The 15067-nt window shown below is 40.8% G+C and overlaps 2 protein-coding genes across 3 annotated transcripts in view; both read left to right on the top strand.

The window, feature by feature from the left end:
- Positions 1–3318, top strand: part of FRS2 (fibroblast growth factor receptor substrate 2) — a 41037-nt gene extending 37719 nt beyond the window's left edge. Inside the window, exon 8 of the transcript XR_014516602.1 lies at positions 22–3318. The gene's annotated coding sequence lies outside the window, so the exon portion shown is untranslated. The remainder of the gene's footprint in view (positions 1–21) is intronic.
- Positions 3319–4097: 779 nt separating this feature from the next.
- CCT2 (chaperonin containing TCP1 subunit 2) lies at positions 4098–14687 on the top strand. 2 transcript variants are annotated; one of them, XM_083463597.1, is made up of 16 exons: positions 4098–4253; positions 6401–6475; positions 6604–6669; positions 6762–6873; positions 7244–7320; positions 7594–7706; positions 8812–9014; positions 9939–10039; positions 10121–10248; positions 10637–10740; positions 11352–11471; positions 12072–12200; positions 12297–12400; positions 13108–13207; positions 13525–13666; positions 14428–14687. In XM_083463597.1, the coding sequence occupies exons 1-16, from the start codon at positions 4251–4253 to the stop codon at positions 14456–14458; spliced, it is 1608 nt and encodes a 535-aa protein (XP_083319723.1). In that variant the 5' UTR covers positions 4098–4250; the 3' UTR covers positions 14459–14687. The 2 variants fall into 2 exon arrangements, with proteins under 2 accessions (XP_083319723.1, XP_083319724.1); XM_083463598.1 differs by lacking the exon at positions 4098–4253 and adding an exon at positions 4373–4555.
- Positions 14688–15067: the final 380 nt, after the last annotated feature.

Below are 15067 nucleotides of genomic sequence, written 5' to 3'. Positions count from 1 at the left end.
GTCCCTTCCCCTGACAATTAGGAAGGCTTATAATAGAAACAGAGCATCTGAGTACTGCGTGATCCTGGCAGAACACCTGAGCACTCTGCACTCCCAGGCACCAGCTATGTACAACCACGTTTCACAGTTGTCTTGTATCCTGTTCTCTCTTTCCTCCTATGTAATGCTTACTGGGGGTTTTCTTCACCCTGGAATTAAGTTAGAAAGTATATGGGTGCAATTGCATGCAATCTGGACGTGGGGAGCACATATGCACAGGATACTTCCTTCCCCAGATTTTATTTGTGGGCCAAGGAAATAAAGTCAATGTGAGAAAGTGTTGGTGCTGACACATGTAGCGTGCATAGATTGTACAAAGTTCATTTATTAAACAGACAAGATAGAAATACTTTGCTTGAAATTTCAGTTGTCAGTGGTACTATTTAACAGCATTTGATGATACACAGATTTATATTGGGCTAGACCTAAGCAGTATTGCATGTGATCTCCCTTTAAAAGGACACATTTGTGAATTTGGTTACGGTGTTGGATTCATAAATCCTTTTTTCCCCATTTCTTGAAGGTTGATCCCTTTTAATTTTACCAAGTAAAGGTTGAAGCAGATACCCACCTCTTAAAATCCAAAAACACAAGGAACCTAAAACCCATCTCTTAAAAAGTAATAATAACACTCACAGTAAAATGATCAGTGACTGTATTTACCTTTTGCTCTCTCTTCACAGTAGCATGACTTGATAAAAACCATAAGAGTTTCCACACCTTTAACAGTCATATAAAATGCTATCCTTCTGTGCAACTGTTCACCTTACTTCACATTCCGTCCCCCAATTAATTTTTTTACAGTTCTTTTAATTTAAAATATCCTAAATGAATGTTTCTGATGCTTGTTTCAAGGTAAAAAAAGAAAGCGTAACTTGAACTTGCATTATTGTCCAGTCTGAAATTACTTCTTTTAGATGATGCATGACTTTGGTTTTCATTTCTTGATCTTCAGGTATGGTCAAGATTTTTCTCAAATGTTTGTCAATAGTTTTGCCGGGCTATTATGACAGTATACTAAACTGGGTACAGAGAACGGTGAGTGGGAAGAAGCTCATGAAACAGGACTTTCCTTCTGCCTCCACCCCCTGAAAAGCCATACTTGAGGACCCTCCTAGGAGAGGTACCTTGTGCAAGTGGTTGCCTTTGTTTATTATGCAGTTTCCCATCTCCCCATCTCCCCCAATAACCACCTGCAGCACTAAGAGAATCACCTTTATGCAGTGCTTTTTTTCTTAAAAAATGTTTAGGAGTACTCTCATTTTCCTACTCATATTGAAATACTGTCCCTCAATGAGGCCAAACTTAGATTCACAAAATATTTAGGGGTATGCGTACACCTACGTCCCCCCAGAAAAAAAGCACTGCCTTTATGACTAAAGGAGATGTGGAACAGGGAAGAGTGTATGGGAATATTCACTTCTGCAAGCTTCCTCCTCACAATTCTCTGGATCCAGCCCAAAGTTTACTCCAGTTTAACATAGACTTTTGTGTGAAATAAGGAAAGTAGAAATTAATATCTGATGAAGTCCCTGAAATGTTAATTAAAAACAAAGCTACTTTTTGAACTGAATTTACAAAGCACAGTTGAAATACTCTCATCATTTTTAAGGCTGGTAACGTATATCTGAAGTACATGTCTTCTGCTATATCTGTTCCGTTGTACTTTTATGTAAAAAAAGTATGACTGTCATTAAGAACGAAATCGTTGGTTCCTGTGGCACAGGGCAGTCTTCCTGTGTGTTCACAAAGGCCCTACCATAGAATGGCTTCTTTCTTCATGAACAGTTCCTTTGAAATCTACCACAGAAGTGTCCGTGAATGGGGCCAGAACCTTGATCTGCGGCTAGGGGCTGGAGCACATCAATATAAATCTGATTAAGGCCATAATATATATGAGACATGAGGCATGTCTGACAACTTTGTGCTTGTTCAAACAAATTAACATAGTATTGTAAAATTAGCCACAAGTTTGCATTGGTAGTCACTTCCCTCTGTTCCAGAATCTCTTTGCAGTGAAAAAAAGGGGGGCAGAGTTAGGAATTAAAGTCTTCTCATGCAGAGCTTTTATGTCCACATTGTCTTAGCTGAGAACATGAGGTATCATCATCAAACAGGATGATGTTGCTTTTTGATATATTCGCAAATGACCTGAAAATGTAACTGAAAAAGTTTTATTCCCGTTTATGGTCAGAACTGAGGTTACTTTCTGAATTTCATGTTCCTTAGTGCTTTGATTTTTTGAGGTATTGTATGTGAAACAAATGATCTTAAAAATGGAGAAGGTCCTTCACTCAGGAATTTCTATACTTTTTGTTTAGCAACGGATGTCAACAACCTGAACTCCCTGTTAATTTCCAATGCAATATATACATATATATAAATATATAATATTATATAAAGATACATATATGGTACTAATTCTATATTTCCCCTGATATTTGCCAAACCTTGAATGCAGGCAGTTGTCTTGTTTGTAAGGCATTGATTGCTACTGAATGTATAGGAAATGCTTCCATTTTGTAAAAGGAAATAGTGTTTGTATGGTATACCATATTATGGCATGTCCCAACCAGCAAGTATGGTGCCTTTCTTTTTTTTAACATAAACATGTCATTTCATTGTAGCATCACCTTCAGCTATGTCTTCTGAAACATTGCTTCTCTAACCCTGCACTGTGGTTCCGAAGTTATGGTACAGCCCAGCTAAAATCTTAGCATGAAAACAGACAATAACAGTCCTGTAATCACCAGTGTGCCACAAATGCATTTATTAAATGCATAAATATACATTTCTATGAAAGCCAAAATTGTATTTGTATGTTACTTTTTTGTCATTACATTGTAAAATACTGTAAATTTGTTGTTGTTATTCGTTCTAATTTTGCATTATAATTTTTTTCCTACATAAAGACATCCTACATAGCGACTTTGTATAAAAGTAGCTTTCTAGAGTTTATTTTATAAAAATAAAAAATTCTAAAGAGTTGCCAAAATCCTTCTGAAAAATTCACAAACTTGTTTCAAACCACCCCTCTCCCACTGTGGTTTGTTTCAAACATTCCATGCTTCCTTTTAAGCAAAAATGACATTTATACTACACATAGTATGTTTTGTTTTTCAAGATTCATATACTACCATTTAATTTTGGCGTGCTTTGTCATTCAGCTTACCAGATGATGTCAGTTTCAAAATGTATTATGTAATATTGAAAACATCCCCTCACCAGTGCCAGCTTCATACGAATTGTAGCATGGCAATAAAATAATGATTTTTACTATGTAAGTGTTCAGTGCTTCTTGGGAGGATGGGAGAAGGGTGTTTTCAGGTGTTTGTATTTTGTACTTTTTCTTACAGTCAAGTCAACTGTAAAGATAATCTGCTTTTAAGTACACATCACATTAATTTGCTATTCAAGAGTCTCTCCTGTTGGATTGAAAGCCACCAAACCTAGTTAGTGCTTGAGCAGAGAAACTTCAAGGCTGGGTTAAAACTATGGTGAACTCCCTTTGTCGTTTCTGTAGAGAGAGTGGTTTTGTGTAGTACTGTTCAAAAATGCAAGTTTTCCTTCTCCACCTTTAAATGGTGGAGTCTGTTAATAGCTTCTGGCTATTATTTTTGCTAATAGTTTAAATTGGGCCAGATCAGAGGGGTGTCTAACCATTATCTCCCATCTTGAAGTCCAGGTCTCTGACATTTGTGGCGACCCAGTACAGTATTTAGAGCCTTCGGTTTTGCCTAATTAAAAATATATATAAATACCACTGTGTGGGACTGCTATACCCAGAACTAACAGCTGCAATTTAAAGTAGGCCTGTGGCTGGAAGAAATCTTTCTGCATACTCCACAAGTTTTTGTACCCAATTCTTCCTTTGCTGGGAATTCTACTTCTTTCCATTTTGGGGCGAGTAACATTCTTGCCGCTGTAGCAGCTAGATCTGAAAACCCATCTCCACCCGTTACATTACAAGCTCGTGCCGATCCCTGGCTAGGCTCCAACCCGCTACGCAGAGGCATAAAGGACCCGCCGGTAGGGGGGAAGAAAACTACACTTCCCGGCATGCAACGAGCCAGCTCTGCCCTTCCTTTCTCCGGCGGCGAGCGTCATTTCCGGTGTTCGTTGAATCCGCTCGAACGCGCAGCTGCGGCTCCGGGCACGAGGCGGCTGGGAAGATTCGAGTAGCGGCCTGGAAGCCCCACCGCGCCGTCAACATGGTGAGCCTCGAGTCTGATAATCCCATCCCCTCCGTCCCTCTTCGCTGAGGGGGAGCTGGAGCCCGGCGTGTCTGAGGGAGGGGGGGGGAAGGGAATCGAAGGTTCCAGAATTATCGGAAAGGGGGAGGGGAGCCGGTGACGCCCTGGCGGCAACGGCCGAGGATGGAGAGGCCCCTGGGCCCCGCTCTCTCCTTGGGCGGCGCCGTTCACGGTGGATAGGATGCTGGGGCCTTCATCCCTTCAGGCTGTCCCCGTCGCCTTTCCTCGGCCCGAGGAGGAAGGGTCGCCTCCCTCTCCCCTCGGTGCGCAGTCAGCCAGCGCCAGAGACAAAGGAAGCCGCAGCGGGGGGGGGGGGACGGGACTCCGGAGAGGCCTCTTGGTTGTAGTTCCATGCACTCACTTCATAGGCTGGAAGGGACCCCGAGGGTCATCTAGCCCAACCCCCTGCAAGGCAGGAATCTCACGTAGAGCTGCCTTTTATGATTCAAAATCTCCCAAGGAAGGAGAGTCCCGTCGCCTCCCGAGTTCATTGGGGATCTGTGTGAAGACTCCTTTCACGGGAGCCTGGCTGCTGCCATGCCTACGGCGTCGCATATCACACACACACACCCCGCCCTTTTTCTTAAATTTCGATGTACAGTGGTACCTCGGGTTGCATGCGCTTCAGGTTACAGACTCCGCTAACCCAGAAATAGTACCTCTGGTTAAAAACTTTGCTTCTGGATGAGAACAGAGATTGTGCTCCGGTGGCGCGTCAGCAGCAGGCGGCCCCATTAGCTAAAGTGGTGCTTCAGGTTAAGAACAGACCTCCGGAACGAATTAAGTACTTAACCTGAGGTACCACTGTAGTGATTTGCACCGCAGTTCACGTTGCATTCTGCAGCAGGGGTGGGGGGCCTGGATCTGGTGGGTGGACCACATCCTTGTTTCCTTCCCCAAGTTTGACAGGTGGGCGAGGCTACCCGTATTTGCCCTTGTTGCTTGAAACCAAGCAGCACAGGCAGAGAGGCACGTAAGGTGCTGAGCATCGTCTGATCATGGAGCCTGTCGACGCCATGTGTGTGGCGTTCTGCAAGAACTAGCATCCATCTGATCGGCGGGTCTTGCAAAGTCCCATGCACAGCACTTTGCAAGACCTGATGATCAGAGCTTGGGAAGCTTTGTGGAAAGTGTGTCTTAAGCTGCCCCACGCTTGACAATAGCAGGTACAAGACAGGCTCGTGCGGCTTGACCAAAATGGCCATGTGGGTGTTATTTGGCCTGCAGTCCAGATATTCCTCACTGCTGTTCTGCAGCTGTAAGCTCTTGTTTGGTTGTTCAATTTGTGTGTACATTTTACACCTGAGGAGGAACAAGCATTCTCAGCTCATTCCCCAACCGTCACCATCCTTGTTGCCCTCCACGAATTGGAGGATGGCTCCACATGGAGGCTCCACATGTGATCTAGAACCCTGTTTCTGTAAGATTTATTATTATTATTATTTACTAAATTTGTATGTTGCCCTTCACCTGACGACCACAGGGCAGTTGATGACATTAAAAAACAAAACAAAATGAGAACACAAAATACACAATAAAACAAAAACAAACCAATTGCTTCTCTCCTGCAAACACATTTAAAAGGCCCTAGAATGTTAAATCAGCCCAAGACCTGGTTACAGAGTATCATTTTTGCTGGGCACCTAAAGATGTGTGATGAAAGTGCCAGGTGGACTCATTGTGAAGAACATTCCACAAATGGGAAGCCACTGCAGAAAAGACCTGATATTGTGCTGCCACCCTCCAGACCTCTTGCGGAGGCACTCAGAGAAGCACCTCAGATGATGATTGCAGGGTCTGGGTTGGTTCATACTTTAAATCACACTGTTAGCCTCCACCCTAACCCCCAAATAGAAAATGCTGTCCACTTCAGACTCATGAAGGGTGATGGCAGTGGTGATCTGGGAGGCAGAACTTAGTGCTCTTGTACCTGTTAGTATGTAGGATTTATAAGTGAACATCATGCCTGAAAGGAGCAATAGTCACAATGTGAGCAATTCAGAAATTACATAACACTCATAGTAAGTGGATGGCAAGGTGTAAAATTGTTATTTGAAAATTAAGTCTTTACTATATGCTAATTGGCATTTTGTTTCCTATTATTTCAGGCATCCTTATCCCTAGCACCTGTGAATATCTTCAAGGCTGGTGCTGATGAAGAGAGAGCAGAGACAGCCCGTTTGGCAAGTCTAATATTCATTGATACTTGATATCTAGAACTGTAGTTGCACCTGTATATGTTTCGCTATAGAAGAAAGCTTGAGCTTATTCTGCTTGGGGCATATTTATAATTTCCCCTTTTTTATTCCAGTCATCTTTTGTTGGTGCTATTGCCATTGGAGATCTAGTTAAAAGCACTTTGGGACCTAAGGGCATGGTAAGTTATTTGTAATTTCTGAAATATATTGTTTTTGTCACTATTACCACTTTTGAGTCAAATATTAAATATCTTCAAATATGGACCTTCAGGACAAGATTCTCCTTAGTACTGGAAGAGAAGGCACAGTGACAGTAACCAATGATGGGGCAACTATCTTAAAAGCTATTGGAGTGGACAACCCTGCAGCCAAGGTTTTGGTTGGTATGTTTGACTAAATATATTATGGGGATATTTTATTTTGCTAAGTTAAGAGATTGTAGATTGTCTGCTTCCTGTGAAAACTACACTGTGTTCCCAGTCTGACATTATTCACCACATCCTGCTGGTTCTTGAACCAAAGCAGTCAAACTTAGACGTAAAGAAAAAGCTGGATGGTGCTGCTTAATCATTGCATAATGCTGCATTTGCTTCTCATGACATAGTGCCCTATCCTGGGCACATACAGCCTTGCCTTTAGTATGACAGTGCAGTTAGAGAGATCCTGTTTTTATCTCTGATTTCTGTATTGCCGTATAGAATTCTAACATGATACTTCAATATTAAAGCTTATGTGGTAACGTTCTCCTCACAGATATGTCCAAGGTTCAAGATGACGAAGTTGGAGATGGAACTACTTCAGTAACTGTTCTGGCAGCTGAATTGCTAAGGGTAATAAATAGTTCCATTTTTTAAAACACTGAAAAGGTATGCCGAAATGCTAAGTTGAAGTTTTTTTGCTGCAACAAACTAATATAGCTAACTTTATAGAATATGTATAAGGTATACTGATAAAAAAAAATTAGGGAGCTTTTATTTGTTGAAGATTCCAGGTAATCTTATTTAAGCCGTTGCATCATTGAGACAACTGAAAAAAAGAACAAGAAAGTGGCACGTTTTACTTGCAACTGCATTAAGATAAACTAAATGCTTTTATTTTTCTAGGAGGCAGAATTATTGATTGCCAGAAAAATCCACCCTCAGACCATTATTGCAGGTTGGAGAGAAGCCACAAAAGCAGCAAGAGAAGCCTTGGTGAAATCTGCTGTGGATCATGGGTTAGTTCTAGTCACAGACAACAGGCATTTGTCTCTCAGATTATTATGGTCCAATAGCATGTAACTAATGACAGGTGTGTGCAGCCAAACAAAAAAGGGAAGTAGCATTAAGAGCTGAATGGTGCTTGCACTTAAAGAAGTGTTTCCTGCTATTTGAAACACACAACTTTGTTGTAATATTCTACCAATAAGCAAAATAGTCTTGAAATTTATCCTGAACATACTACTACTACTAATTTATTTATACCCTGCCCATCCGGCTGGGTTCCCCCAGCCACTCTGGGCGGCTCACAACAGATTAAAAACATTCTGAATTCTGCAATATATTATTTTAGATATTGCTGTATTTATTTGTGAAAAGCATGTTTTAAAGACAATGGTGTCTGATGCAAATGGCTTCTTCCCTCCTTAGTTTTTTATTTTTCCAACTACTTTAAATATTTTACAGTGGCTATTATGGAAAGAATAGCCTCCCTGTTCTAGATTCTTTTGTCCTAGTGAACAAGACTTCTTCACATCTGGATAGGACAGTGTTCTAGGACATTATTCTATATTTTGAATAAAATTGTCTTGTATTAGAAAAAATTGACCTGTGTTGCAAAACTTTTGATTTATACCAGAGTTCAAAAATGTGCTAGATACAGAGGGAAAGGAAGGACTGGGTCTATGGCACATTAATGAGGCAAAACCCTATTGTACTGCTGTTTATTCATGGATGTTAAATGCTGAGAAGGTTCTGCATTTGAAAAAATAAAATCCATGATTCATGGATTAATTTAGTCTCATCAGTATGCAGATGAAACATTGGACATCTTTCTGTGAAAATACAGTTTTACATTCTTCTAAAATACAAATAGTGCAGCACATGCTATTAGGCACCTGCATGGGCTCACAGTATTTTTGTTCTTAACATTTGAAGATAACGTCTTCCAAGTTTGGGTAGCGGCTTGTTAGGTTGGTGTAGGTGGGTGGTTGTTGTTTGAAAGTGGAGTGTCAGAAGACTTGCAATTATGCAGAACTTTGCTGTGTGGTTCTCTGGATCAAGGCCATATATTTTAGTGATGATCCAAGATGTGCTTTTAAGTTTGCTTTTTCTGCTTTTCAGGGGAAATGAAGCTTCATTTCACAAAGACTTAATGAATATTGCAGAAACCACACTCTCTTCAAAATTGCTTACTCATCATAAAGATCACTTTGCAAAACTTGCAGTAGATGCTGTCCTTAGGCTGAAGGGATCTGGTAATCTGGAAGCGATTCATATCATCAAGAAACTAGGAGGAAGTCTAATAGACTCCTACTTGGATGAAGGTATAATTTTGCTTACTGGTAACAATTCAGTAAATTATGTCAGAGCAAGGAGCCTTGTCATTGCTTACTATGAAGATAAAATAGCAGGCTTTCCACTAAGCCAGTTTAAAAAACATTGTTTGCTGTCATGTAAGCCATAACACAGTGTTCACAAATAAAATAGTGTCTGCTTTATTCCTGCAGGCTAGCACTGGGAGAAAACTAGCTCACAATTCTTGTCTTAGTGTTATGCCCAAACCAGGGATCATAGTTTGTTTCACTGTAAATAAACTGATCTGTAACCAGATTTTCTTCTTTGATTACTGCTCATGGTTTGTAGGACAAACACAATCACTGGTTCAGATATAGTGTTGAAAATGGAAGGAACAAGATGGGTTATGGCTTACTGTGATATATTAGTGCAGCCAGTATTTGTATATTTCTATTAGCCTTGGTAAAATTTTGAAGGCAAGTTCCAATGTAATATTTTGCATGCAGAGAAGGGCCTCTGAAAGCTATTTCCATAGATGTGAAACCTAAGTGGATCATGTTTACGTTACTTCCTGAATGGTTTTAAATCACAGGATTACCTATGTAAACTGAATGTTTGCCCATTCTGAGAGAAACCTTTTCATATTTATGCACTTGGGTCACTTCATAATGTATTGTACGAATTAAGCATCTGAAGTAGCCTCAAATTATCTACATTTAAGAAGCTAAGTATCTTCTGATTTTATTACTGTTTCATTTTGGTCTGACTTATGTGTTCCTTGATGCTTCATATGATTTGGGGGGAATACTGCTTTGTTTTATTCAGCTAAGTGTTTGAATCTATTCCCCTTGACTGTTTGAGTGAAAAGAGACCCAGGCAACCTGTTCAGTTTCATAAAACATGCCCGATAATCCTTGCTGCTGTAACAAAAGTCTGATTCTTCTTCATTTTAGGTTTTCTGTTGGATAAAAAAATTGGAGTCAACCAGCCAAAAAGGATTGAAAATGCAAAAATCCTTATCGCAAATACTGGCATGGATACTGATAAAATTAAGGTACGTAATTTTTGTGGTGCAAATCCTAGTGTAGTCAAAGCAGTTGAGTTATTGCTGAATATTGCCATATTTATTTCTTAGATATTTGGCTCCCGTGTAAGAGTGGATTCCACGGCAAAGGTGGCAGAAATTGAACAAGCAGAAAAAGAGAAAATGAAGGAGAAGGTTGAACGTATTCTGAAGCATGGAATAAACTGCTTTATCAACAGGTATGTATTATGCTGAGGGATGTTTGGAACATGCTGATTGACCCTTCAGAGCCTCTGCTGACAAGTCTGTTCACACATCACCTTAAACCACAGCTTAAAACGAACTGTACTTTAGTGTGAACAAACAGCATGCTGGTTCAAGGTGCACAGAATTTCCCACATCACTCCTTCCTCATACCTACTGCTGCTGCCATGCCATACCATGGATGAAAGCTAGAGCCTGGCATGTTGAACCCAAGAACAAAACCTTGGTTACTAGTCATTAACAGTTAAAGTCATACACAATGTTTAAAAATCATTGTACTGTTAAGCACTATGGAAGTTTTTGCTGAGATAAATTAAGTTATGTTTCCTGCCACATTATTATGAGCACCTTATCTTATTACAGGCAATTGATCTATAACTACCCAGAACAGATGTTTGCTGCTGCTGGTGTTATGGCTATTGAACATGCAGATTTTGCTGGAGTTGAACGTCTAGCTCTTGTTACAGGTACAGAATTATTTTTAACCTGCCTTTTGTTACACAAGGGATCCCAGAATGTGGTACAGTAAAAAAAACACCACTGCATAATAAAAGTAAATAAGCAACACCAGATAAAACATGCCACTAATAACCAAGAATCACATAGTAAATACCTTACCTTGACGGCAAAGTACCATCCATTGAACAAAGGATCTGAACTCGTACTCCTACACTTCATTTTTTTTACAACATACTGTAAATCTGATTTCTTTCTTAGCTATTCGGGAAAGTTACACAGAACCCAGCTTCTGTGCTGCTTGTGGGCCAACTATGAGAGCTGAAATTGGCTACCAATACATTTTTCAACATTTTTCGCACAATGGTAGTGAGGATGTCTCCATGATTTAAGGTGAAAAGTGGCATATCAGCATAGTAGTTTCTTTAAAACAAAACACACACACACACACACAGAGAGAGAGAGAGAGAGAGAGACTGACTGATGAACACCTGCTCATACTTCTTTTCATAAAAGCTTCTTTTCAAAGTTCAGGTTTGTATGTCTACTAAGTAAACAGTTACTAAAACTATTTTACACTTGTGGGAGGAAAAGGCTAACACAAAGTTGCATTCATTCTCAGGTGGTGAAATTGCTTCAACTTTTGACCATCCAGAATTGGTAAAGCTAGGAAGCTGCAAGCTGATTGAAGAAGTCATGATTGGGGAAGATAAACTTCTTCATTTCTCTGGAGTTGCCATGGGTAGGTTTTGCTGCTCAGTGTTGGACAGAACAATCATATGCACCAGCTACCGTCCACTGCTGTGTCTGTGGAGCAGCTGCCACCTTGCATTCATGCTTTACCCAAGGAAGGGAGGGGAAGATACCCACCGTCTGAAAATTTTAAAAACAGGCACGTCCCTGGAAACTATCGGGGATGGTGGGTAGTAGCAATGCTCATATGTTACCCACACATGGAAAGAGCAGTGACCCCAGCACCTCTACCACCTCGAGACAGAATAACACCTGTTGCAAGTATGCAAAGGGAAATGCCTGAATATGCAACAAGAACAGCTACAGAGCAACCATCTCTAGTAGCTCAGTTCATCTAGTGGGGGGAGGGGGGGTTATTGGTTTGTTGTTGTTTCTTGTTTTTATGCTTTTATATTGTGTTTTTATGTTGTGAACTGCCCTGGGATCTGCAGATGAAGGGTGGTACACATATTTTAACAATAAATAACAACAACAACAACCAGTCACCACTATGCGGCTTTAGGATAGTCCTTTTATATATTGCTATGTAGGAGACAGGATTTCGTTGGAAATATTTTTTTGCTTTTCCTTACCTTTTTATACCTTTTAGGTGAAGCATGCACCGTAGTGCTGCGTGGTGCAACACAACAGATCATAGATGAAGCGGAAAGATCTCTGCATGATGCACTGTGTGTTCTTGCCCAGACTGTAAAAGATACTAGAACGGTGTATGGTGGAGGTAAATATAGTGTTCTTATTTTAACTCCAGCAATTGAAAATTTAACTTTAATACTTTCTCAGGTTGGTTACAAGGTGTCTGTTTCCTAACTCATAGGCTGCTCAGAGATGTTAATGGCTAATGCTGTCTGGGAGCTTGCAAAGAGAACACCAGGCAAGGAATCCGTAGCAATGGAGTCATTCGCTAAGGCCTTGAGCACGGTAAACTAGTGTTTGGTTCTTTTTACTACCAGTATAACGAAGCACAGTGCTCTGGAAAGCTAGTAATTATGAGGAGGAGGTTGAGCACCCAAACGACATTTACTGGTTGTTGGTCATTGCAAAGTCTTTTGAGATGGTAGTTTTCAGGTTTGTGGCTCATGCAACCAACTTGTGCCCTTGTTAACCAAGGAACAGTAACATTACGTATCTTCCTCTAGGCCCTTTCCCATGTTTCTTTGGCTTGGCTGGCTTTACATAGCGTTATTTCTAAGCGCTTTTAAAACATGGGTTGGTTGGCTTTCTCTCTCTCCAAATCAATTGTATCAGGATTCCCTTGAACCAGGAATGGAGGACTGTGGCCCTCCAGATGTTGTTGGACTCCACCTTCCATCAGCCCCGTCTAGTGTGGCCAGTGGTCAGGGATAATGGTTCCCTAGCCCTGACCTAAGCAGAGATCTGGGATTCTCTTGTAAACTTGTTTCTCTTCAATGAATGGGAGGGATTGCCAAAGATTGTCAGTATTGACAAATTCAGATTCTGCATCAAGGATACACATATTTTGAGTAAGGATAGTGCAATAGTACAATAGTAACTCATAGCGCTTACATGTGTGCTGTGCATTATTGTTATTTATTTTTGCAACTGGCATGTAGTTTGCAGGTTTGTTCTTTGCCAAATGATCTAACAAGACTGCTTGATTTTGTTAGCTCCCAACTATCATCGCTGATAACGCTGGCTATGACAGTGCAGATTTGGTTTCCCAGCTTCGAGCTGCTCATATTGAAGGGAAAACCACGTATGGACTTGGTAAGGATTTTTATATATAGTTTGTATGTTTTATTTTTTAAAAATACACCTTTGTGTTACTAAGACTAATAAACACTTGGCAGTGGGAATAGAAGCTGCTTTGGGGTGCTTTACATTCAACAGCAGCAGTGAAAATTAAAATCAAGTGTAAGACTGAATTTCACTAAATGCAAATTCCACTAGAAAATGTGGAGACCTTTAATTAAAATCAGTATCATTTTAATAGTGCCAAGATAGAAAATGGAAAACAACTATGGAAATGGGATGCTTGCCTTAGTAACTCTGAGAAACCTTTTTTTTTTCTTAATCTCTTGAAGACATGAAGGAGGCTACCATTGCAGACATGGCAACTCTGGGAGTGGTGGAAAGCTTTCAAGTGAAACGGCAAGTTTTGCTGAGTGCTGCTGAAGCTGCAGAGGTGATTCTCCGTGTCGATGATATTATCAAAGCAGCTCCAAGGTAAAACCCAAAGCTTTTCCAGTTCTTGCGAGACAATGCCGTAATCAATCTTTATCAGAAAAACAATTGATTTGAACTATAATTTCCTTATAATAGGTATGCTTCTACGTTTATTAAATTTTGTTTTACATTTGATACTACCGGCTAATACAGGATATACTCCATCAAGGCACCATCAGTGTCCTATCTGGTCTAGTAGGATCTGTTCCAGGTTTTGAGGCCTGAGGATGTGGCCAAGGGAGTTGAAGCAGCAGGACTGAAAACATACCCTCTCGGCACTTGCCTTTTTTGGCAGATTCAAAATAATCAGAAGGGCTTGGCCAGAGGGATCCAACATGTGGGGAGCTCGTACATGAAGATCTGTGGGGAGGTCCTTTTGATGGAACTGCAATTAATTGACTGATAAACAGTTCAGGAGGGAGGGCTTTCTTGGTGTTGGTTGTCTGTCGAATTCCCTCCCCCTCAGATATAGCTGGTGCCAACTCTCTTGTAGGCATCTGTGGTAGTGGGCCGAACAGTGATCTTACCCTCTTGACTTGTAGTTATCTCTGCCTGCTACTGTTACGAACTGAAATATCATTGTAACCTACTCTGGAATTACCTGGGCAATTAAGAGTGGACTGAGAAGGCTATTGCTGATGAACTAAATAACAAACATGTACAAACAGTTTTAGGATCTTACATTCTAGGCTTGCAATGAACTTGGAAACTCTTCTTTCCTCCCAACATTTGCGTGTACTGAATTCTGATTCTTCTTTCAGGAAAAGAGTACCAGATCGTTATCCGTGTTGAGTATTCCGTGGTCTGTAAAAACACGTGGACCAGAAGTTTGCAAAAAACGTTGTGCGCTTCAGACCGATTTGAAGAATAAAGGGATGGAATATTGAGCTTTGGCATGTGATCATTCTTTTGTTGGTTTAACTTATATTGTTTCAAAAAGACCAATTCATTCTTATTGTATAACATCTATACTTCCCCACCATCCTCTTTGTAGTACCCCATAATAAAAGTTTCAAATCTGTTTTGACTTTCCATTTACCGTAAATTTCGCTCCAAAACACGCACTTTTTTGCTCCGAGAAAGTAAGGGAAAATGCCTGTGCGTGTTAAGGAGTGAATGCACGGATCAGAGCCATGGCTGCCCCCAGTCAGGCAAAGCGGGAGCCACTTACACGCTCTACGAGGCTCTCACTTTGCTTTCTTTAAAGCGACCTGGAGCCAGAAAGGAGGGAGGGAAGGAGAGCCATAGCAGCAAAGCCGGCAGCAGCCGCTTACACGGGAGGAGAGACAGACGCTAGCAAAGGTCTGCGCGCTCTCTAAACAGAGCGATGAGGCTGCAGAGAGACGGCAGGAAAGATAAAATTTAAGCAACCAGCAGTAAAATAAAACCAACCTCGAGCTC

The sequence above is a fragment of the Podarcis liolepis genome (genome assembly GCF_965112155.1).
Source record: "Podarcis liolepis genome assembly, chromosome: 10".
Lineage (NCBI taxonomy): Eukaryota > Metazoa > Chordata > Lepidosauria > Squamata > Lacertidae > Podarcis > Podarcis liolepis.
This window is presented reverse-complemented; position numbering and strand designations above follow the sequence as displayed.

Excerpts from the sequence above, each read along its gene's own strand:
- CCT2 (XM_083463597.1), top strand. Across the intron at positions 10,249-10,636 it reads ATAAACTGCTTTATCAACAG|GCAATTGATCTATAACTACC; the intron begins GTATGTATTATG and ends ATCTTATTACAG. Across the intron at positions 13,208-13,524 it reads GAAAACCACGTATGGACTTG|ACATGAAGGAGGCTACCATT; the intron begins GTAAGGATTTTT and ends AATCTCTTGAAG.